Source organism: Heteronotia binoei, chromosome 4 (assembly GCF_032191835.1).
Source record: "Heteronotia binoei isolate CCM8104 ecotype False Entrance Well chromosome 4, APGP_CSIRO_Hbin_v1, whole genome shotgun sequence".
NCBI lineage: Eukaryota > Metazoa > Chordata > Lepidosauria > Squamata > Gekkonidae > Heteronotia > Heteronotia binoei.
The window spans coordinates 10582240-10603892 of record NC_083226.1 but is presented as its reverse complement, the minus strand read 5'-3'; the positions used below and the strand labels follow the sequence as shown (position 1 = coordinate 10603892).

The 21653-nt window shown below is 49.4% G+C and overlaps 1 protein-coding gene across 11 annotated transcripts in view; it reads right to left on the bottom strand.

Annotated features, from left to right (window-relative positions):
• POSTN (periostin) overlaps positions 1–18267 on the bottom strand; it is a 75008-nt gene extending 56741 nt beyond the window's left edge. For 3 of the 11 annotated variants that reach the window (XM_060236772.1, XM_060236765.1, XM_060236769.1), the window contains exons 1-2: positions 18014–18262; positions 15036–15134 (exon numbers count right to left, since the gene is read on the bottom strand). In XM_060236772.1, the coding sequence (XP_060092755.1) occupies positions 15036–15134; positions 18014–18135 (221 nt within the window). In that variant the 5' untranslated portion in view covers positions 18136–18262. Of the gene's footprint in view, positions 1–15035; positions 15135–18013 lie in introns of all 11 variants that reach the window. The other 8 variants (XM_060236768.1, XM_060236773.1, XM_060236774.1 and 5 more) reach the window with 5 other exon arrangements.
• Between the last annotated feature and the right edge of the window lie 3386 nt (positions 18268–21653).

Here is a 21653-nt window from a genome sequence, read left to right as displayed (position 1 = left end):
GTTTCATTCTCAGCTGCGGAGAACATCCTCAGTGGTGTTGCAGCCGGAGCAGGCGCTCAGACCTTCTTGGCTGCTGTGCATTGACACAAGAGTAACCATGCAAATGTCTGGAAGGAAAACTTTCTCCAGTAGAACACGGCACTTGATCCTGAAAGATTCTACAAACCCTAATGATGTTACCAGCCGTGAAAACCTGAAATCTTTGATACCTTTTAAATGCCTTCCTTCCATAGGAAATAATGAAGGATAGGGGCACCTTCTTTTGGACCCCCTGGTCCAATCTTTTTGAAACTTGGGAGGCATTTTTGGGAGAGGCCCTAGATGCTATACTGAAAATTTGGTGCCTCTATCTCAAAAAAAAGCCTCCCCCAAGCCCCCGATACCCATGGATCAATTCCCCATCATTCCCTATGGGAATCGTTCATGGAGGTGCCTGATGGCTGTGGGGGTGGGGCTTCCCCCGCCAGCCAGCTGGCTGGGGGAGGGGGGAAGCCTGTAAAACCGGGGGATCCCCCGCAGGGACCTGGGGACTGGGAAGCCTATTACCCAGTGCTTTTTTGGTGGAAAAGGCCTAGCAGGAGCTCATTTGCATATTAGGCCACAAGGCCTGGCCTTAGGGTTGCCAAGTCCAATTCAAGAAATATCTGGGAACGTTGGGGGTGGAGCCAGGAGACTTTGGGGGTGGAGCCAGGAGACATTAGGGGCAGAGCCAGGAGCAAGGGTGTGACAAGCATAAATGAACTCCAAAGGGAGTTCTGGCCATCACATTGAAAGGGACATTTTCAATTCCTTCCTTCCAGATATAATGAAGGATAGGAGCACCTTCTTTTGGGGCTCACAGAATTGGACCCCCTGGTCCAATCTTTTTGAAACTTGGGGGATATTTTGGGGAGAGGCACTAGATGCTATACAGAAAATTTGGTGCCTCTACCCCCCAAAAAAGCCCCCCCCCGAGCCCCCGATACCCGCAGATCAATTCTCCATGATTTTCTATGGGAATAAATCTCCTTAGGGAATCATGAGTCCCCAGCAGACATTTCCCTCCCCTCCCCCCCTCTTTCTGACGACCCTGAAACGGGGGGAGGGTCTCCAAACCGGGGGATCCCCTTCCCCCACCTGGGGATTGGCAACCCTACCTGGCCTGAGGGCACGTGGCTGCCTCATAGTGGGTCAGGTCAGTCGGAGCCCTGGCCGGCAAAGGCGGAGCCCTGCTTCTGTGGGCTCTGGCAGGGAAAAAAGCCCTGCTTTACCGTTCACTTCTCGAGAGCTGTGGTGCGGGGCTTGCTTTTTTTAAACGATCGAAAGCAGTGATTTCTCAGGCAATGGATTCTGCCAACCAAATTCCTGGACATTTGGGGATAGAACCAGGGTAGGGCTGCCAGTGCCCAGGTGGGGGCAGGGGATCCCCCAGTTTGGAGGCCCTTTGGAGGGTCGTCAGAAAGCAGGGGGAGGGAAATGTCTGCTGGGAACTCTGTTATTCCCTGAGGAGATTTATTCCCATAGAAAATCATGGAGAATTGATCTGCGGGTATCTGGGGCTCTGAGGGGGGCTGTTGTTTGAGGTAGAGGCACCAAATTTTCAGTACAGCCTCTAGTGCCTCTCCCCAAAATATCCCCCAAGTTTCAAAACGATTGGACCAGGGGGTCTAATTCTATGAGCCCCAAAAGAAGGTGCCCCTCTCCTTCATGATTTCCTATGGAAGGAAGGAATTGAAAAGGTGTGCTGTCCCTTTAAATGTGATGGCCAGAACTCCCTTTGGAGTTCAATTATGCTTGTTACAGCCTTGATCTTGGCTCCACCCCAATGTCTCATGGCTCCACCCCCAAAGCCCCCAGATATTTCTTGAATTGGACTTGGCAACCCTACTTCAGGGTAGGGCTGCCAGTGCCCAGGTGGGGGCAGGGGATCCCCCAGTTTGGAGGCCCTTCCGCTGCTTCAGGGTCATCAGAAAGTGGGGGGGGAGGGAATTGTCTGTTGGGCTCTCCATTATTCTCTATGGAGACAGATTCCCATAATGGAGAATTGATCTGTGGGTATTTGGGGCTCGGGGGGCTGTTTTTCGAGATAGAGGCACCACATCTTAAGCATAGCATCCAGTGCCGCTTCCCAAAATACCCCCCAAGTTTCAAAAAGATTGGACCAGGGGGTCCAATTCTATGAGCCCCCAAAGAATGTGTCCCTATCCTTCATTATTTCCAGTGGAGAGAAGGCACTTAAAAGGTGTGTGGTCCCTTTAAATCTGATGGCCAGAATTCCCTTTGGAGGTCAATGATGCTTGTCACAACCTTACTCTTGACTCTGCCCACAGTGTCTCCTGGCTCCACCCCCAAAGTCTCCTGGCTCCACCCCCAAAGTCCCCAAATAGTTCTTGAATTGGACCTGACAACTCTCCTTCAGTGGGGTATAGTGCCATTTTCTCCAGGGGAATTGATCTCTGATCAGTTGTTTTATTGCATTTTATAAAATTGCACTGCATTTCATTGTACGCTATTTTTATTGTTTGTAACGGCCAGGGGCCCTATGCAATAAAACTGAACGGAACTGATCCGTTGCAATTCCAGGAGATCTCAAGGCCCCACCTGGAAGTTGGCTACTCTATCAGTCATCCTTATTCTCTAGAAACAAGAATATTACTGACGTTTCAGAGGGATCCCAGAGCGCCATCAATTAACATCCGCACATCAGTGGAAAGCTAATAGCAAAGCCTCTGCATCTTCAGTCACTGACATATCCAGTAAAGAAATCCCAAGTAACCAGTCTGAGAAAAATCTTTGGGTTGGATTAACATTGCCATCCAAAGGGGATGATGGCCTATTATGTGTGGGTGTTTTCCCTTGCTTTCACTATACATGTCCATTGGGTTTTCTTTTTCCTTCTGCATTGATTTTCCTCTCAGTTCAATTTCCAGTTGCTGTTTTCCTGGGTTTTCGGAGAGTGCTTTTGTGCCAATTTCCCCCTTGCTTCACTTCCAAGCTGAAGGTAATTCAAAACTGTAGATTCTTTAGATTCCCACCCCCTCCCTTTTGCCACCCCTTGAATGTCACTCCCTGCCCACATCAAGAACATAAGAGAAGCCATGTTGGATCAGGCCAGTGACCCATCCATTCCAACACTCTGTGTCACACAGTGGCCAATATGTGTGTGTGTGTATATATATATACATACACACACACACATATATATATACACACTGTGGCTAATAGCCACTGATGGACCTCTGCTCCATATTTTTATCTAATCCACTCTTGAAGATGTCTATGCTTGTAGCCGCCACCACCTCCTGTGGCAGTGAATTCCACATGTTAATCACCCTTTGGGTGAAGAAGTACCGTACTTCCTTTTAACTGTTTTAACCTGACTGCTCAGCAATTTCATCGAATGCCCACGAGTTCTTGTATTGTGAGAAAGGGAGAAAAGGACTTCTTTCTCTACTTTCTCCATCCCATGCATTATCTTGTAAACCTCTATCATGTCACCCCGCAGTCGACGTTTCTCCAAGCTAAAGAGCCCCAAGCGTTTTAACCTTTCTTCATAGCGAAAGTGTTCCAGCCCTTTAATCATTCTAGTTGACCTTTTCTGGACTTTTTCCAATGCTATAATATCCTTTTTGAGGTGCGGTGACCAGAATTGCACACAGTATTCCAAATGAGACCGCACCATTGATTTATACAGGGGCATTATGATACTGGCTGATTTGTTTTCAATTCCCTTCCTAATAATTCCCAGCATGGCGTTGGCCTTTTTTATTGCAATCGCACACTGTCTTGACATTTTCAGTGAGTTATCAACCACGACCCCAAGATCTCTCTCTTGGTCAGTCTCTGCCAGTTCACAACCCATCAACTTGTATTTGTAGCTGGGATTCTTGGCCCCAATGTGCATTACTTTGCACTTGGTGACATTGAACCTCATCTGCCACGTTGATGCCCACTCACCCAGCCTCAACAGATCCCTTTGGAGTGCCTCACAATCCTCTCTGGTTCTCACCACCCTGAACAATTTAGTGTCATCTGCAAACTTGACCACGTCACTGCTTACTCCCAACTCCAAATCATTTATAAACAATTTAAAGAGCATGGGACCCAGTACTGAGCCCTGCGGCACCCCACTGCTTACCGTCCTCCACTGCGAAGACTGCCCATTTATACTCACTCTCTGCTTCCTATTAATTAGCCAGTTTTTGATCCACAAGAGGACCTGTCCTTTTACTCCATGACTCTCAAGCTTTCTAAGGAGCCTTTGATGAGGAACTTTATCAAAAGCTTTCTGGAAGTCACGGTAAACAACATCTATTGGGTCTCCTTTGTCCACATGTTTGTTCACCCCCTCAAAGAAATGTAACAGGTTAGTGAGGCAAGATCTTCCCTTACAAAACCCATGCTGAGTCTTCCTCAATAACCCGTGTTCATCAATGTGCCTACACATTCTGTCCTTGATAATGCTTTCTACCAACTTTCCTGGTATTGAAGTCAGACTGAGTGGCCTGTTATTTCTTGGATCTCCTCTGGAACCCTTTTAGGTCAAGGTTGTTCTGCCCACTCTGCAACTTCTGCCATCCTCCCTCCTTCATTGGTGTACACAGGGGTAGAATTCTAGCAGGACCTCCTCTGCAAATTAGGCCACACACCCCTGTAAGAAGAGCCCTGTAAGCTCTTGGAGGACTGGCTACATTAGGGGTGCATGTCCTAATATGCAAAGGAGTTCCTGCTAGAATTCCACCCCTGGGTGTACAAGCTCCATTTCCCCCTTGTTTTTAACTTTTTTTTTTTGACAACTGGTATAAGTCTAGCGATATGAGACTATCGCTAGTCTAGGATTGCTAAGTTTTAAAAGAGCTACACAACATTTAGTTCCTTGCTGGTATAAGAGGCAACAGCAGCATCCCCCGTGCAAAAAAAGAAAAAGAAAAAAAAAGATTTCAGAGCTGCATGCAAAGATTTCAGAGCTGCATGTGGGGAGATCAACACAGAATGAAATTGACATGAGATGGAGAGAGAGAGAGAGAGAGAGAGAGAGAGAGTCTGGGATGGGAAGCCTAAAGCTCTGAAAATATGTTTCCCTTTAATGCTTTAGTGAACAAAGTTTCACAGTGGCAGGTAACATAGCAGAGAATCCCATAGTGCTCGGCAGTATGAAAATTGAGATTTTACAGCTGTCAATTTAAAAAAAAAAAAAACATCTGGCCAGCTTCAACATTGGCCTGCATCCCTTTCTGTTCCCTTTTTTTCAGTGAACTAATGCTAAAGTACATGCACAAAACCCTAACGATGAAGATTTCAATGGAAGGTGCTTGGTGGAAGCTCCTGCTCTCACTAGGTTTATGGGACCGCGGCAGATTTTTTAAAGAACCAGGCAGAGACGGAGAAGAGTCAGGGAGGCACTGGGCGGGAAGCATTGAGACGAGATCAGATCCCAGACAGAAAGAGCAGGCAGTCCAGCACAGAGTCCCTCTGTTTTCACATCTCAGGAGCCGACTGACCGCACCGTCCCCTGCAGAGCAATCCTAGGTGGTTTCTCCAGGCTCTGCCCATTGCTGGGCTTCAACTGGGTGCAACCTGGAAATCTCCTGGAATTTCAGCTGATCTGCACCCTAGAGAGATCAGCTTTCCTGGAGGAATTGGCTGCTTGGGAGAGGGCATTCTGTGGCATCCCATTCTTGCTGAACTTTCTCCACCTCCCCGCTCCCGCCCCAACTCCAGCGTCTCCAGGCTTTGCTCCCAAATCTCCAGGAATTTCCCACCTGGACTCGGCAGCCCTGGCCTCCACTTAGTTAACTCTGCACAGCTTTGCACTGGGAGTGGACACACCTTGAGCTGTAGACTGTTGAATGAGTGCCCCAAACAGTTCCCAAGGAATATGAGCCGGCTGCTGGGCATTTCCCTTTCTTCCACAAATATTCTACATATAGAGAACGCCACTTTCAAAACCTGGAGACAGAACCCTTCCCGGCCTTCGGGATGGAACCATGCACACGAAAATGGAGGCCAAATTTGCACTTAAATTGGGCCCAAAGGCCCCCGGGCTCCCTGCTAGGATTTCCAACTCTGCATTAGGAAGAGGGTTGCCAGCTCGGGGCTGAGAAATACCTGGAGATTTCAGGGGCGGAGCCTTTGGGGAAGGACCTCAGCAGGGGAGGGACGGTGGCTCAGTGGTAGAGCATCTGCTTGGGAAGCAGAAGGTCCCAGGTTCAATCCCCGGCATCTCCAAAAAAGGGTCCAGGCAAATAGGTGTGAAAAACCTCCGCATGAGACCCTGGAGAGCCGCTGCCAGTCTGAGAAGACAATACTGAGTTTGATGGACCAAGGGTCTGATTCAGTAGAAGGCAGCTTCGTATGTTCACATGTCTAAGGGGAGGGTGGTGGTTCAGTGGTAGAGCATCTGCTTGGGAAGCAGAAGGTCCCAGGTTCAATCCCTGGCATCTCCAAAAAAGGGTCCAGGCAAATAGGTGTGAAAAACCTCCACATGAGACCCTGGAGAGCCGCTGCCAGTCTGAGAAGACAAGACTGACTTTGATGGACCAAAGGTCTGATTCAGTGTAAGGCAGCTTCATATGTTCATATATGTTCAGCAGGGTAGAATTCCATAGACTTCATCTTCCAACGTTAGGGTTGCCAAGTCCCCTGCCAAGTCTCTCCCAAATGGCTAGAGAGTCCAGGAAAACCATAAAGTTTTCCTGGAAATGCCTACAACGGCCCCACACGTGCCACCATTTTGATGACATCAATTCTGTGTGACATCATTGCGCTAGTGACGTAGGCGGAGGTTTGTGTCAACCTTTTCTTCCCTCTACTCGGTACGATGAAGGGGGAGGGGGGTAGATGTGGGCGGGTGGATTGAGAACCTCCCGGGAAGGAGAACCCTTGGGAGCCCTATCCAAAGTGACCATTTTCTCCACATGAACTGATCTCTGTTGCCTGGAGATCAGCTATAATCCCAGGAGATCTGCAGCCACCACCTGGAGATTTTTTTTTGGGGGGGGGGCACGAGAGGTGGAGCCTGAAGAGGGCGGAGTTTGGGGGAGGGGAGGGGCCTCAGTGGAGTATAAGGCCATAAAGTCTACCTCCAAACCTGCCATTTCCTCCAGGAAAATTGATTTCTGTTGCCTGGAAATCAGTTATCATTCCAGGAGATCGCCAACCTCTGCCTTGGGCTGGCAATCCGATGCGCCTGTCCTTCAGAACTCGGAGTACAGCAAGGTCTGCCTTCGCATCCCTTCATCTGGCAGATCTTCAGGGGGTGGTGGGGAACAAAGCAGAATAGGATGACAGAAGGAAATGAGGCCCAGCAGCTAGAAGTCTGCCCCGGGGCACGCAGGGCTGACGCATTCCTCAAAGTTCCCCTTTCCATCTGTAATCAGACCATTTTCTATTGGTGCTCTGCCATTTATCATCTCTCTTTAGCATTTGATTCTGTCTATAATGCTGACTGTACTCTTCCCTTGGAAAGCAACGATATCGACATTATGGGCCACATGCTGGTAACGGAGTACCAGAGAGTGACTCGTGCCTTTGACAGCTCTTCTAAGAGCCACAGAGATGGTGGCTTGCTGCTGCTACTTGCCCTCGTCTCGGCCTTGGCCTGTCTTGGGTGACTTCACCCTCCCACCCAGGAGGAGACAGGCAGCTAGAAGCATCCCCAGAAGCCACCACCCCACCCCACGCACCTGGAGAACAGGTCAAGAGCTTTGGGGGGGGGGGGAGGCCAAGGCAGCAAAGGGGATGGTGTGGATGACAGGGCAGGTTTCGCCTGAATCAGAAATGTCCATCTTGGCTAAGCTAGCAGAGGGCACTGAAGGCAGGCTTCTGGATAGAGAGTGAGGGAAGCGCTTTAGCTCCTGAGCCATGAGCTAACTGGCAGAACCACTGGCGGACTCAAATGCCATCTTTAGGGTAGAAGGAAGAACTTAAGATGCATTTGGCACTTGTATGAGCTCTGAAAATTTGCCTGAGGACAAAGAGAGGCGAGAGTTGATAGACCTTTTGTGTCTGGTTCCAGAAAGAACACGACAAAGGCAGGATTATAAACGGCTCTGCCTCCCCTCCCTTCATCAAACCTAGTAGAGGGAAGAAAAGGTCGACACAAATGTAATACAGATGAGCCGGAAAAAAAATTGCCAGTGAGTAAAGGATGCAGCTAAAATGTTCTTCTTGAGGATTTTAGATTATCATGTTCCTTCAAACACACAGCACACTTCCTCTGGGACCCTCCAGGGACTCATGTCTAGCCAGCATTTGGCTTTGAATATGCAACGCCATATGTTCCCCTTACGGTTCAGTGCGTTGCCTGGAAAGCGATGCAGCACATATATGTGAAGTGCGGGGGATGTCTGGGAGAAGGGCCGCTTCCAAGGAGTGGGTCGGAAGCCCTCCCCTTTGCAGGCAGCACTGGAGTGGGGGAACCACCAGGTCCTCCTCAACATCTTTTGAGATCTGGCCTGCTCATTCACACCATGCAGAACCGCCAGCTTCACACCAAATGGAAAGCTTTTTTGAACAGGAAAGGAAGATGCCTCTGAGTCGGCACTGGGCACCAGCCCCCCCCCACCTCTCCCCTCAGATCTCTCCCCCTTGAGAGAAGCTCCAGAGGACATCCGCTCGACCCACAGCAGGCAGCTCACCCCCGTCCCATCGCCTGTCCTCACAAAAAACACTGTTTCTGAAGAAGAGCTAGAAGGTGGCCAACTCTGAGTCGGGAGAGATGGGGAGTTGGAGTCTGGGGCAGGAGGGTTTGGGGAGGGGAAGGACTTTGGGCAATAACACCATAGGGCGCACCCTCCAGAGCAGCCGTTTTCTCCAGGGGAGCTGAGCTCCATAGCTTAGAGACAGAGCTGGCAACCTCTATGTAGGGTTGCCAAGTCCAATTCAAGAAATATCTGGGGACTTTGGGGGTGGAGCCAGGAGACATTAGGGGTGGAGCCAAGATCAAGGCTGCGACAAGCATCATGGAACTCCAAAGGGAGCTCTGGCCGTCACATTTAAAGGGACGGCACACCTTTTCAATGCCTTCCTTCCATAGGAAATAATGAAGGATAGGGGTACCTTCTTTTGGGGCTCATAGAATTGGACCCCCTGGTCCAATCTTTTTGAAACTTGGGGGGCATTTTGGGGAGAGGCACTAGATGCTATACCAAAAATTTGGTGCCTCTACCCCAAAAAACAGCCCCCCCCCCAGAGCCCCAGATACCCGTGGATCAATTCTCCATGATTTTCTATGGGAATAAATTTCCATAGGGAATAACAGAGTTCCCAGCAGCCATTTCCCTTCCCTCCCCCCGCTTTCTGACGACCCTGAAGCGGGGGGAGGGCCTCCAAACCGGGGGATCCTACCTCTAAGTGGCACGTGGTGATCTCCTGCTGCTACAGTTGCTCTCCAGGTGACTGTGATCAGTTCCTAGGGTTGCCAAGTCTAGGTTGGAAAATACCTGGAGATTTGGGGGTGGATCCAGGAGAGGGAAAGGTTTGGGGAGGGGCGGGGCGTCAGCACGGTGCAGGGCCATAAAGTCCACCCTTCCCAGCAGCCATTTGCTTCAGGGGAACTGATCTCTTCCAGCTGGAGATCAGTTGCAAAAGTGGGAGATCTTTCGATTCCGCTTTGAGGTTGGCAACCCTATCGGTTCATCTTGGGGGAAAATAGCTGTGGGAAAAAAAACAGAGGACGCTCTCTATGACATCATTGCCTCCCCTCCCCAAACCCTGCCCTCTCGAGGCTCCATCCCCAAAATCCAGGGCGGGCAACCCTCCTTGATCAGCTGTTAATTCCTGGAGATCTCCAGGCCCCACCTGGAGGATGGAAATGCTACATCCTGCGCGGCATCTTTTGTTCCTTGGCGCCAAGTCCCACCCATGGACAGGCACACAGAACGCAGCCTGGGCCTTTGTTTGTGGGATCCAGCAGTGTTCCCTCCAGGCTGGTGAGCGGCTGCTCGGGAACACGGGCTGCTCAGCAGCCGTCTGGAGCCACGCAGGGTCCTGCACTGCCCATTTCCCATTTTAAGATTACAGAAGCTACATTCTGCTAAGGATGTGAGGGAGGGACGGTGGCTCAGTGGTAGAGCATCTGCTTGGGAAGCAGAAGGTCCCAGGTTCAATCCCTGGCATCTCCAAAAAAGGGTCCAGGCAAATAGGTGTGAAAAACCTCAGCTTGAGACCCTGGAGAGCCGCTGCCAGTCTGAGAAGACAATACTGACTTTGATGGACCCAGGGTCTGATTCAGTAGAAGGCAGCTTCATATGTTCATAATCTTGGGGGAGGGACGGTGGCTCAGTGGTACAACATCTGCTTGGGAAGCAGAAGGTCCCAGGTTCAATCCCTGGCAGCTTCGTATATGTTCTTCATATGTTCATATATGTTCTTCATATATGTTCTTCATATATGAACTGCTCTACTTGGTAGAGGGAAAAATTGAGGGAGGATTGTTGGGAACCCTAAAAGCATGCTCACGTGAGCACTGTGGACACATTTTTTTGTCTGCATTGTTTCTTTGTAGTTCATGCCAAGGAGACTTGGGTGCTTTAGGCTGAAGCTGTAGTTATTTTTCAGGTGACTAATTTGGCAGCCTTTGGCCTGGCTGCAATTTTCTCAAGGACAAAGAGAGTTCCACCGCCTCTAGGAGAGCCACGTTTCAGCTGGGCAAACAGTGGGCATCTTTCCCCACTAGGATCACTCGGGGAGAATGCCAAGGTCTAGTGCAAGGCTGGCCAACGGTAGCTCTCCAGATGTTTTTTCGCCTACAACTCCCATCAGCCCCAGTCATCGGCCATGCTGGCTGGGGCTGATGGGAGTTGTAGGCAAAAAACCATCTGGAGAGCTACCGTTGGCCACCCCTGGTCTAGTGGATGGCACAATTGTTTGGTGTTCAGTGGTTTGTTTGTTTTTTAAACTATGCTTTCGAATTCTGGACCCAGAAGTGTCAGTTTTTCTCTGTATGGAATGGTGTGAAGATGAAATGGATTTGGTTGTCCCTTTATTCTGCCTTTTGCCTCACCCTGAAGGCCCCGAATGCTCTCCTCAGCCTTTCTCTCATATCTTCAGGCTCATCATTGCCGCCACAAAGAGCTGAGATTTGCTTCTTTAAACATTTGAAATAAAACCGAGCCTTCCAGGATGCTGAGTTCTGTGTCCAGTAAAAACTTCAGGGTTTGCAGAGGAATGACGTAGAATTTAAACAAACATTCCCACCTGTATCCTCAGAAGATGAAGATATTGGATTTATATCCCGCCCTCCACTCCGAAGAGTCTCAGAGCGGCTCACAATCTCCTTTACCTTCCTCCCCCACAACAGACACCCTGTGAGGTGGGTGGGGCTGGAGAGGGCTCTCACAGCAGCTGCCCTTTCCAGGACAACCTCTGCCAGAGCTATGGCCGACCCAAGGCCATGCTAGCAGATGCAAGTGGAGGAGTGAGGAATCAAACCTGGTTCTCCCAGATAAGAGTCCGCACACTTAACCACTACACCAAACTGGCTCTCCCTTCCCATCTCATCTCATCTCATCTCCCTTCCCCTTAGAAAACTGTGAGATATCACAAAGTGATCCACAAAAGTATTGCAGTCGGTGCCTCTAGGCATTCTCTTCCCCGCCCCTATATTTGCACTGACAGCTGAGCTGCATACTAGGGATGCCAACTCTGGGCTGGGCAATTCCTGGAGATCTGCAGGCAGCGCTTGGAAGGGATTCGGAGGATGGTTTTCACCTTGAATTTATGGGTATGCCATAGAGTTCACCCTCTAAAGCTGTCATTTTATCCATTTTATCTCTGTTGTCCGGAGATCAGTTGGGATACCAGGAGATCTCCAGGCCCAACCTGGAGATTTGCAACCCTTCCTGTAACCCCAAGCATGCCTGGGATCTGGGCACCCCACATTTCATGGCCTGAGCAGCTCCCCTTGGCTGAGAGCCCAGCACCAAATCCTGCGCTCTGTGCAAAGGGGTCCGAGGGGCTCGCGGGAGATTGGTGAAGGTATCAGTGTGAGACTTGATATGGTGTTCATTATCACCACCCTCAAGGGCACTTTTATGCACACTGAATAACACACTTTCATGCACTTTGCAACTGGATTTCACTGTGTAAAAGGGCAAAATCCACTTGCAAATGGTAGCTGAAGTGCATTATTTAGAATGTGTGAAAGCATTCTAAATAAGCGACTTTCAATCCGCTTTCAGTGCGCTTTGCAACTGGATTTTACTGTGTGGAATGGCAAAACCCACTTGCGAACGATCACTGAAGTGGATTGAAATAGCATTATTTAGCATGCGTGAAAGCGCACACAGATTATCCCACGATGGATAATTTGGCACAATGTCTTTGGGTGTGATAAAATTAAAACATCAGAAAGGACCTAAAGACTACCCAGTCCAACCCCCACCCCTCCCCATGCAGGGTGACCTAAGGAATCCCTGACAATTGTCCAATTTCCATTTAAATACCTCCAAGGAGGGACGGTGGCTCAGTGGTAGAGCATCTGCTTGGGAAGCAGAAGGTCCCAGGTTCAATCCCCGGCATCTCCAACTAAAAAGGGTCCAGGCAAATAGGTGTGAAAAACCTCAGCTGGAGACCCTGGAGAGCCGCTGCCAGTCTGAGAAGACAAGACTGACTTTGATGGACCCAGGGGGGGTCCGATTCAGTATAAGGCAGCTTCCTATGTTCATGTTCATATGATAAAGAACCCATAACACCTCTGGGAAAGGCTTTGTTGTTTGTTGCTTGTCTTTGCTTGAAGGGCAAAGGAGAAGATGCCTTCTGAAGTGAAATGATGCTTCTTTCTTGGTGGGTATCTGGGCAAAATTAGGTGCACAGTATTCACAACAGCATTCTGTTAATTCTCGCATGTTAACCCACATCCACCCTCATGAGGAGCCAAAAGTGCTCCAGATCTTCTAAGTCCCTTCCAGTCTGCCTGGGATGGGAGGAGGATCACAGAACACCTGAAGCTGCCTCATACGGAGTCAGACCATCAGTCCTTCAAGATCAGTACTGCCTACTCAGGTAGGAATACCAGCTTCCAGGTGAGACCAGGAGATCCCCCGGAATTGCAGCTCATCTCCAGCCTACAAAGATCAGTTCTTCTGGAAAAAAAGGATGCATTGGAGGGTGGACTCTACGGCATTGTTCCCCACTGAGAGCTCCCTGTCGTCCCCAGGCACCATCCCCAACCTGGATCTGGCAGTCCTCTATCCTGTCCCAGTGGCTGGGAGGGGACCTGGAAACCCCATATTCAGATTGGCAGCAACTCTCCAGGGTCCCAGTTTTAGGTTTTTCATGCCGTCTACTACCTTACCCTTTAAACTAGAGATGCTATGGGCTGGACCTGGGGCCTTCTGCATGCCAAGCAGATGTCGTACTGCAGCCCTACAGCCCCTTCTCAGTCTTACTACATGGCCTGCCATACATTAAGAACAGAAGCAGATTGAGGGGGAGGGAGAAATGACTTCCTGTGACGATTGGTCTCTTGATGGAAGCTTCTAGAGAGAGGACAGCAGTGTTCCCTCAGGGATGATTGAAGGGGGCTGAGGTTGTGCTAAGCGGGAACACTGTGTGGAACTGGAAGGTGGAGAAAGACTGGATTTGAAATTGAAAGGCCTGAGGAAGAAGGAAGTCTTGGTCCGGACTTGCCAAAATGTTTGGGGAAAGGCCAAGAGGCCGCCTGGCTGGAAACTGCATGAGAAATCCTAGAGTGAAAGGGGATGGAACAGATATGGGGTATCTGTAAGATTATTCTGCCTTTCTCTCCTCGCAGAGGGGTACGTTTTAGATCTCAGGAGAGAGGACCACATTTATTGCTCATTTTATTCCCCCCCCCCCTTGCTCAGCAGCACTTAGCAGCCTCCAGGATTACAATTTAGCCAATCTACATGACTAAAATCTGATTACCTGGAGAAAATGACTGCTTTGGAGGCGGCGGTGGTGAGACTCAATGACATTTTACCCCACTCCTCCCCAAACCCCACCTCCCTCAGCCAGATCCCTTATCCAGAGTCCTTTGGAATAGGTTGCGAGGGGCCCTTACCTTTTGAAAAGGAGAGTAAAGCCAAGACTTTAGTATCCACAAGATTAGGCAGATGTCTCTCAAAAATATTTTAGTGGTAAAGGGAATCCTCTTTGTCTTGGTGGGGTAGAATAACGTTAGAGAGGTGAACTCTTTGTTATGGTCTAGCTACTTGGAATCTGGCTAGTTGTACATGGTAGAAAAAGGTGCCCTCTGGATCTGTTTCTCCACCCTCAAACGTTGTGGAGGATCATTCCCTCCAAAGGCCAGAAGGGCAGTTGGACACAGGGTGAGGATAACTGATGAGACTTGGAGAGGGAGGTGGATCTAGGGATGTCAACCTCCAGGTGGAACTCAGGGATCCTCTGGAACTACAGCATCTCCAGCCTACAGAGATCAGTTCCCTGGAGGAAATAAACGCTTTGGAGAGGGATCTCCCACTGAGGTCCCTGTCATCCTTAGTCTCCAACCCTAAATCTTCAAGAATTTCCAAACCTGGATCTGGCAACCCAACCCCCAATCCTCCACCAGTGGCCAGGGGGACCTGACAACCCTCGTTGGGGCCCATCTTCCAATATCACCAATCACAGAGAATCTAGTTCAGCCATTTTCAAGTCAAGCAACACCTTAGAAACCCAACAAGATTTTTAGGGTATGAACTTTGAAGAGTCAAAGCTGTCAAGATTTTGTCCCATACTCTCGAAAACTCATGCCGCAAAAATTCTTGTTGGCCTCTAAGGTTCTACTGGACTCAAGTCTAGCTGTTCTAACCAACACAGCTACTCTCTGAAACAGTCTTCGGTGCCAGCTTACTGCACCCTGGGTGTGATGCCAGGAGTATTGTTGCCTCTAGCAAGCTGAGCCCAAGGGCAAACGAAACATGGAAGAAGCCAAAAGAGTGCCTGGGTTCTGTGTCATGGCCAAGATGCCAGCCCCCTGTCTCCACCCTGCCTGGTGGTGCCACAGTCATTGATAGCTCACCCCACTTGTGTCACCCAGGCCAAACCTTGACCACCCACATCCCATCATTTATGGAAGAGTCAGGACTTACGCTTTCTTCCCACAGATGGCCCCCTGGTACCAGTTCCTGCAGGTACTGAAGTATTTCTTGTTGGTTCCCATTACTTGCTGGAGAGCACAGACATTTGGGCTGCACGGAGAGGAGAAAGACAAACATTAAACAGTCGTTTGTGGCTCTAATTTTATAAAAGTGTACTTAATAGATGCATCTTTAGGGGAGGGATGGTGGCTCAGTGGTAGAGCCTCTGCTTGGGAAGCAGAAGGTCCCAGGTTCAATCCCCGGCATCTCCAAAAAAGGGTCCAGGCAAATAGGTGTGAAAAACCTCCGCTTGAGACCCTGGAGAGCCGCTGCCAGTCTGAGAAGACAATACTGACTTTGATGGACCAAGGGTCTGATTCAGTAGAAGGCAGCTTCATATGTTCATAATCTTTGGGGAGGGACAGTGGCTCAGTGGTAGAGCATCTGCTTGATAAGCAGAAGGTCCCAGGTTCAATCCCCGGCATCTCCAACTAAAAAAGGTCCAGGCAAATAGGCATGAAAAACCTCAGCTAGAGACCCTGGAGAGCCGCTGCCAGTCTGAGTGGACAATACTGACTTTGATGGACAAAGGGTCTGATTCAGTAGAAGGCAGCTTCATATGTTCATAAAGAGCAAATTGAGGCTACGACAGGCCCAGTTTAATAACATTAAAGGTTCATGGATCCTGTTAGCCTAATGTCAGATCTTGGCTGTCCAGAGAAACTGGCTGTCCACTGCGTGAGGCAGGATGCTGGACTAGATGGACCACTGGGTTGATCCAACAGGGCTATGTTCTTAAGGTAAAACAAAGCAGGAGTCAAGTAACGCCTTTAAGACCAACAAACTTTTATTCAGAATGTAAGCTTTTGCGTACGCATGCACACTTCTTCAGATGAGGAATGAGGTACAGTACGCAGAGCTACATATAGCTAGTGGGGTTCCTCATCTGAAGAAGTGTGCATGCACATGAAAGCTGACATTCTGAATAAAAGTTTATTGGTCTTAAAGGTGGTACTTGACTCCTGCTTTGTTCTACTGCTTCAGACCAACACAGCTGCCCACCTGGCTCTTAAGGCAAGTAAGATCAGCCCTGGTTTGTACTTGGATGGGAGACCAAGGAAGTCTATGCAGAGGTCGGAAATGCCAAATCACCTGTGCATGTAACTCGTCTTGAAAACACCATGGAGGGTTTAGTCAGCCGCGACTTGGCGGCACTTTCAGCTACCATCATGAGCATGTTGCTTGAGAATTCCTAATAAGGATGCCCCTAACCTGGTTGGCCCTGGCTAGCCTGCTCTCCTTAAATCTCAAAAGTTAAGCAGGATTGATGCTGGTTAGTACTTTTAGGGGAGACCACCAGGGAAGTCCAGGGTCGCCATAGAGAGGCAGGCAATGGCAAGCCACCTCTGAATGACTCTTGTCTTGAAACCCCTGGAGGGTCACCATAAGCCATCTGTGACTTGAGGGCATTTTCCATCAACACCAAGATTCTTGGGGTTCTTTGCAAGTAAAGTTGTGCTTCTTTTACCAACCCAGCTGCTGGAGAAGCATCATATCCCTACTAGACCCATGTAAGTTCAGCTGTAGCGATGGTCATCCTAAGATCACCTTGCAGTTGTCTTTTGCGCTGGAAGCTTTGGCCGTTGACTTCCTCCTTACCAACTGTCTCGCAGGGCAAGTGGCGGGGTGGGGGTGGTGAGAGCTCTGGGATCTGTTCAGGTTTCCATGCGCTGTTAAGAACCAGTGGTTCCTTTCTCATTATGTCTCTCCGAGTTTTATTAGGCCTCGCAAAAATTCACTTCTTGGCAGGAAGATATTCTCTAATCAGGAAAGAAGCCGTGCGAATCACATCCAGCTTCCATTCTCTTTGGTGTCATCTTCTTCACAGCTGTGGGGTTTAATGTGCAGAGATTTGGGGCTGGGAGCTATATGCAGTGGGAGGAGGACAGTAAACATTTTGGTTCCTCTCGCTCCAAAAGAAAAACTCTCATCCCTTGTAACTCAATACACTACGGTTGCCACTGTTTGGAATACTGCAAGAACATCTGAGTAAGCACTCTAATAACTACATGAGAATAAAAGTGGAGGGGGAGACTATTTAGGAAGAAATAAATCTTTCTTTTGATTTGAGAAAAAAGATGATGTCCATTCAAGATCTGGTCCCAGGCCAGAAGGAGTTCCCTTGAGCTGTGCACGCTCAAGCAATCTATTTCAACAGTATCATTTCAAAAAGAGGCGGTGAGATTATGTTATATATATAACATTATTACATGTTACGTTCAACAGAATGCATTGTTTAATTTTTTGAGGCGTGACTAATTTAAGTAAAAACTTTTGGCCATACATTTGTAGAACAGCTAGTGCACAACAGGCTTAAACTGAACCCTGACCAAGCACGTCACTTTGAATTGTCTAGCCAGGGCTGCATATGAATCCATTGTTAACTGGCAAAGCTCATTTTCTCCAACCTTCTGATTTAGCGTCCAGAGTTGAAAGGAAACGTGAAAAGATGTTTATCTGCAACGAATGTAGCTTGGACTACACCAGAGGAAGGAATCACCAAACGATCTCTGCGCTCACATCTGCCTGCAACTAGTCTTGCTCCTGCCAACTGTGCGGGGAATCTTCCTTCCACCGTTGTGAGGGAAATGCCCTTGTGTCCGCTCAGAGCACTCAGCGCTTCTCCTTACCTCACACATTCCGGGGTTTAGTCCTGGCACTGCCAAAAGCGAGCGCAAACTGAGCCCAGCTGAAGCCCTCAAGGGTATGAAAAGCACACACACTTTTTACATGTACTTCACAATCCTTCTCATAAATCAGCTCATGTAACTGAAAAGCTTCTTGCAACCTTGCATGTTTTCCCCATCTTCAGGATATAGAGCCACAGAGTCTCTTTGAACTATTCCCCTTAACCCAAAACAATAGCTCTGGGTGAAACAGAACTTAGAAACGGTATGAGGTTTTGGAAAGGGGTAGGGGGCAAGACTTACCCTTGACTGCGTGCCCGGATCCGGCTGTGGGACAAGATCTTGTCATAGTGAGCAGCAGAGTCTGAGGGATGGCAGATGGACAGGAGACCCACGGCCAGGGCGGTTAGCATGTGGAGCGCCATCCTCGTGTCTCTCTCTGTAGCTCCTGACTCGCCTGAGAAGAGAACTAGCAGAAGGCTCCCGAGAGTTCAAAGTTTATATACATGCTACAGCACAGTGGGAGGGGAGAACGGCTCAACCTGAGACTTGGAGCCTCCCTCCAGAAACAGCCTCTTTCAGCCGGTTTTAATCAGCCTGGCCTGCAAGTCAGACATGAGGACACTCTGCAGGGGTGGGCTCTCTCTCACCCTCAACCCCACCCTGGTTTCCCTTTCCATGGCGAGAAGTTCCTTGGTTTGGTTTTTCGTCAGAGACAGCATGGATTGTAAGGGATTCTTTACCTCAGGGACAGACTGGCAGCACCTTCGGCAAAGGAAGGTGTTGATTCTTCCCTCACAGGGAAAATCCTGCCCCGCTCCTCATAGGTGACAATGGGGTGTCTGTCTGTTTCTGAATGGTATTGTTTGAAAATATGTGAGGAGGGGTTTCACAAAACAGTTCACTTCTTCCCGCAATAAAGTTCTCTTGAGTGTCGAAAAGCAGCTGCTGGGGGAAGGGTCCTGACCATTTGTCTCCACGATATGGTGGTACATGTGCAGCGAATGTTTAGGTCTGGAAGAACATCCTCCAACCGCTGGCTAAAGTGCAGAAAGAGTCTCACTCCTTCCTGTGTGGCTTGTGAGAAGAAGGCCTTTGCTGCTGACCCTCACATGGCCTTGGTTGTAAGCAGCGATCAATACACCCAATGGAGCAGTACTCATTCATGCTTCTGCAACCTGTGGTCTGAATTACTGCAGTGTATCCCATGCCCTTAAAGACCATTTGGAACAGAATGTCGTGGCTCAGCAGTTGATATGGTCCACCCACTATGTCCATATTCTATCAAGGCTGTAACACATGCATTGGTTCCCTAGATTCTTTCAGGAGCCGGTCAACGGGTGGGGCTTACTGTGTTCTCTTTCTTCATGTTTTGGAGCCTTGTAGACCTGCAGAATTATCTCTTCCTCCAGGAACCTGCACATCAGGTTCCTTTCAGCAGCACCTCTTAGCTGCAAGGGACATGCAGCTCATTGCGCCCACCCTTTGTTTATAGAATTTGTATCCCGCCTTTCTGCTCTCGTGAGGGCCAAACATGGACGATAAAAATCACACTTTGAAACGATTAAAATCCATCCTTCCCAAACACACACGATTAAAACAATTAAAAGCGGAGCTAACATGATCCCTAGCCCAAAAGACATCTGGCTGTCCTCGACCAGAGCCTGGGCTTTTTCAGCCCTCACTCCTGCCCAGTGGAACTTTCTGCCAAATGACATCTGTGTCCTGGAGGGCCTGATGCAGTGCCACAGGGCATGCAGGGCAGAGGTGTTACGCCTAGGGTTGCCAAGTCCAATTCAAGAAATATCTGGGGACTTTGGGGGTGGAGCCAGGAGACTTTGGAGGTGGAGCCAGGAGACAATGGGGAACAAGGGTGTGACAAGCATAATTGAACTCCAAGGGAGTTCTGGCCATCACATTTAAAGGGACAGCACACCTTTTTTAAATGTCTTCCTTCCATAGGAAATAATGAAGGATAGGGGCACCTTCTTTTGGGGCTCATAGAATTCGACCCCCTGGTCCAATCGTTTTGAAACTTGGGGGGGGGGTACTTTGGGGAGAGGCACTAGATGCTATACTGAAAATTTGGTGCCTCTACCTCAAAAAACAGCTCCCCCAGAGCCCCCAAAACCTCCAGATCAATTCCCCATTATAGCCTATGAGAATCGATCTCCACATAGGGAATAATGAAGTGCTCAGCAGATGTTTCCCTGCCCCCCGCCCCGCTGTTTCTGGCGACTCTGAAGCGAGGGATTGGCCTCTCTACTCACGAGTTGCTGCCAACTTCTTCCAAGTAACACAGACACCCCATCCCAAGAGGAAGCCTTTCCAATCGGAGACTGGAGCCTCTGAGGGGGAAAGTCACATGGTGGCTTTGGGGGCTGGGCTTCCCCCCCTCGGCGGCCAGCTGACTGGGGGTGGGAAGGAGCCTGGGAAAGCGGAAGAACCCCCACTGGGACCTGGGGATTGGCAAGCCTAGTTATGTCAGGCCTTTGGTTGAGGACAATAATGGGTGCCATCTTGGCTGGTGCTCCCTCCTCCTTCTCCCGCCTCTTCAATTATGGTCCCACTCTGCCCATTTATGAGGTGAGGCATAGTTTGGAATCTAATGTATTCGCACCATTTGAATAATGCTAATTGTGAACTTATATTTAATTAGAACAGATTTTGAGCCCGGTAACACACTTAAGACCAATGAAAGTTTATTCAATTGCTTCAGACCAACATGGATGCCCACTGGATTTTTTTTTAAAAAAAATATTATTTATTATTTAATTAGTTTTTACTGTTGGGCATTAGTCGGCAGGGATCACTAAGAGAATGCCAAATGAAGCCAAAAAAGGTGGATGACAGCCACAGAAGGGGACAGCTAAATCCCTGGGGAGAGAGAGTTCCGGAGTGTTGGCGCCATAACTGAGAAGTCTCGCTCTTGGGTTGCCAACTGCCTAATCCCAGAAGGTGGGGGCATGTGAAGCAGGGCTCCCCAAGGTGACCACAGTTGTTGGATGGGAAGAGGCTCCTTGGGACAGTCCAAAGGGCTAGACGAGACGTAACTTTTTTTTCTGGCCTGTCCCCACCTTGGGCCTCGCCTGCACCTATCCTGTGCGGTGTAAACTGGCCAGTCAGAGTGAAAGATTCAGATGAGGACCAAGCTACATGTTACAATTTGCATTTTTTTTGGGGGGGGGGGTGTCTCGGTGCCTCAAGCTGACTTTGACTCTGATGGTCAGATGTTGGTAGCCAGGAAACTTCCAAGCTTACAGGTCCCCATTCAGATTGGAACTGTACTGCTTTCTCCTTCCTCCTGTGCTATATTCCTGATCCCAAATGGCCTGAGAACCAGTTTGGTGTAGTGGTTAAGTGAGTGGAATCTTATGTGGGAGAACCGAGTTCGATTCCCCACTCCTCGACTTGCACATGCTGGAATAGCCTCGGGTCAGCCATAGCTCTCTTATCTGGGAGAACCTGGTTCGATTCCCCGCTCCTCCACTTGCACCTGCTGGAATGGCCTCGGGTCAGCCATAGCTCTCTTATATGGGAGAACCGGGTTCGATTCCCCACTCCTCCACTTGCACCTGCTGGAATGGCCTTGGGTCAGCCATAGCTCTCTTATCTGGGAGAACCGGGTTCGATTCCCCACTCCTCCACTTGCACTTGCTGGAATGGCCTTGGGTCAGTCATAACTCCCTTATCTGGGAGAACCGGGTTTGATTACCCACTCCTCCACTTGCACCTGCTAACATGGCCTTGGGTCAGCCGTAGCCCTGGCAGAGGTTGTCACAGCAGCCCTGGCAGCTGCTGTGAGAACTCTCTCAGCCCCACTCACCTCACAGGGTGCCTGTTGTGGGGGAGGAAGGGAAAGGAGATTGTGAGCCGCTCTGAGACTCTTTGGAGTGGAGGGCGGGATATAAATCCCATATCTTCATCTACCTCACAGGGTGCC